The sequence below is a fragment of the Colobus angolensis genome, unplaced genomic scaffold (assembly GCF_000951035.1).
Source record: "Colobus angolensis palliatus isolate OR3802 unplaced genomic scaffold, Cang.pa_1.0 Scaffold826, whole genome shotgun sequence".
Classification (NCBI taxonomy): domain Eukaryota; kingdom Metazoa; phylum Chordata; class Mammalia; order Primates; family Cercopithecidae; genus Colobus; species Colobus angolensis.
This window is the reverse complement of record NW_012122110.1, coordinates 63,087-64,532: the sequence shown is the minus strand read 5'-3', so window position 1 is coordinate 64,532 and position 1,446 is coordinate 63,087. Positions and strand designations below refer to the sequence as shown.

General features: G+C 53.7%; 1 gene segment (V, D, J or C); it reads right to left on the bottom strand.

Moving 5' to 3' along the window:
- Positions 1-918: 918 nt before the first annotated feature.
- The window catches only part of LOC105502965, an 8,491-nt gene continuing 7,963 nt past the window's right edge, over positions 919-1,446 (bottom strand). The window contains 2 exon segments of the V gene segment in view: positions 919-1,052; positions 1,143-1,212. Coding sequence covers positions 919-1,052; positions 1,143-1,212 — 204 coding nt within the window.

Below are 1,446 nucleotides of genomic sequence, written 5' to 3'. Positions count from 1 at the left end.
GGGAAAAGTCACCAGCCAAGATGACTGTGCAAACCCAGAGAACAGAAGGGAGGTTTTTGCTCACTTCTCTGTAGGTTTTGGGCACTGAGTAAGTCTTAGAGTTGTTATGCCATATGTTACAGTAATAGCCTCATCCTCAGGCTGCAGCCCAGAGGTGTGCAGAATCCCTGCATTGGCCGAGGCATCTTTACATCCAGAGAAGCAGCTGGGGACTCCAGAGCCCTGGTGTTTATTTGAGTCTGAATAGTATTCTAAGGAGAAACTGGGGAGGGATCCCCGGCTTTTGCTAGGACCAGAGTATTGAGAAGTCATCAACACTGAAGCACTGAAGCCACTGCTCGGGGTGCAGGTGAGTCTGGCAGAGGCTCCCAGGGATGCAGAGAGGGAGGGTGGCTGAGTCAGCACGGGCTGGGAGAGGGAACCTGCAGACAGATAGTTGTAGGTGCTGGGACAGTGACCAGGGTTAAGCTGTTTAGGGGTATGAGCCACAGGAGGATGACACAGGCTCAGGACCTGACCCTGGACATCAAAAGACTGTTCCTACCTGTGCAGTGAGAGAGGAACATGAGGAGGAGGGGATCCAGGCCCAGGTGAACACAGCCATCCTGAAACCTGAGTGCTGTGCTGGGCTGCACAGGCCTTTTTTTATCTTCTCCACTTGCCTGGTGGGGAGGAGCTGTTCATGTAAATTTGTTTGATCCACTGGTGATCTCTGCCTCACCCTGAGAACCAGCTGAGGTCTGAGCTTCGTTCTTTAGACAGAATGTCTGAGGGGTGAGACTCAGAGTTTGCCCCATTGGAGAGACCAAGGAGGAAGCAGCTTATGGGACCTTCCACAGATCTGTGAGCACGAGACTCTGCCCAGCTTGGAAGGACACAGCTGCTGACTCCCCAGCAGCAAACACAGGCTTTGCTGCCCTAGCCCTGGGGAGATAGGGGGTCGGCACAGCTGCGGGTGCTCCCGTGCAGACCCTGAGACAGACCCGCAATGCCCTCTGCTGCTCGCTGGCCACCCTGCAGTCTCTCAGCAGAAACTGTGTGAATGGAGTCACCTGAGAGCCAGGCCAGTGTCAGGCCACAGAATCTGTGAGTCAAGACTCTGGCTCTGCCCCGTGTTACTGACAGGAATAAGAATCCTTTACTCATGAGGTTTTTCTGGATTTCCAAGAGAAGCCCATGAGGGAAATCTGATGACCATCCAATGTGAGGAAGCTGCAGAGAGGCGGGAATGCAGAGGGCTCTGAAAGCGAAGACCTGAACAGCTCCCTCCACAGGCGCCGGGGAAGGAGGCAACTGATAGTTGGATATTGTAAATGGGAAAATGTCTCACATGTCTGGGCTCCATCCTGGATGATTTTGCTCTTAGGCCACATATGTTGCTGCCTCTCCTGCCACAGGATATCTCTCCTGAGACCCAATACCATGGATGGGTGGCTCAGCATAGCC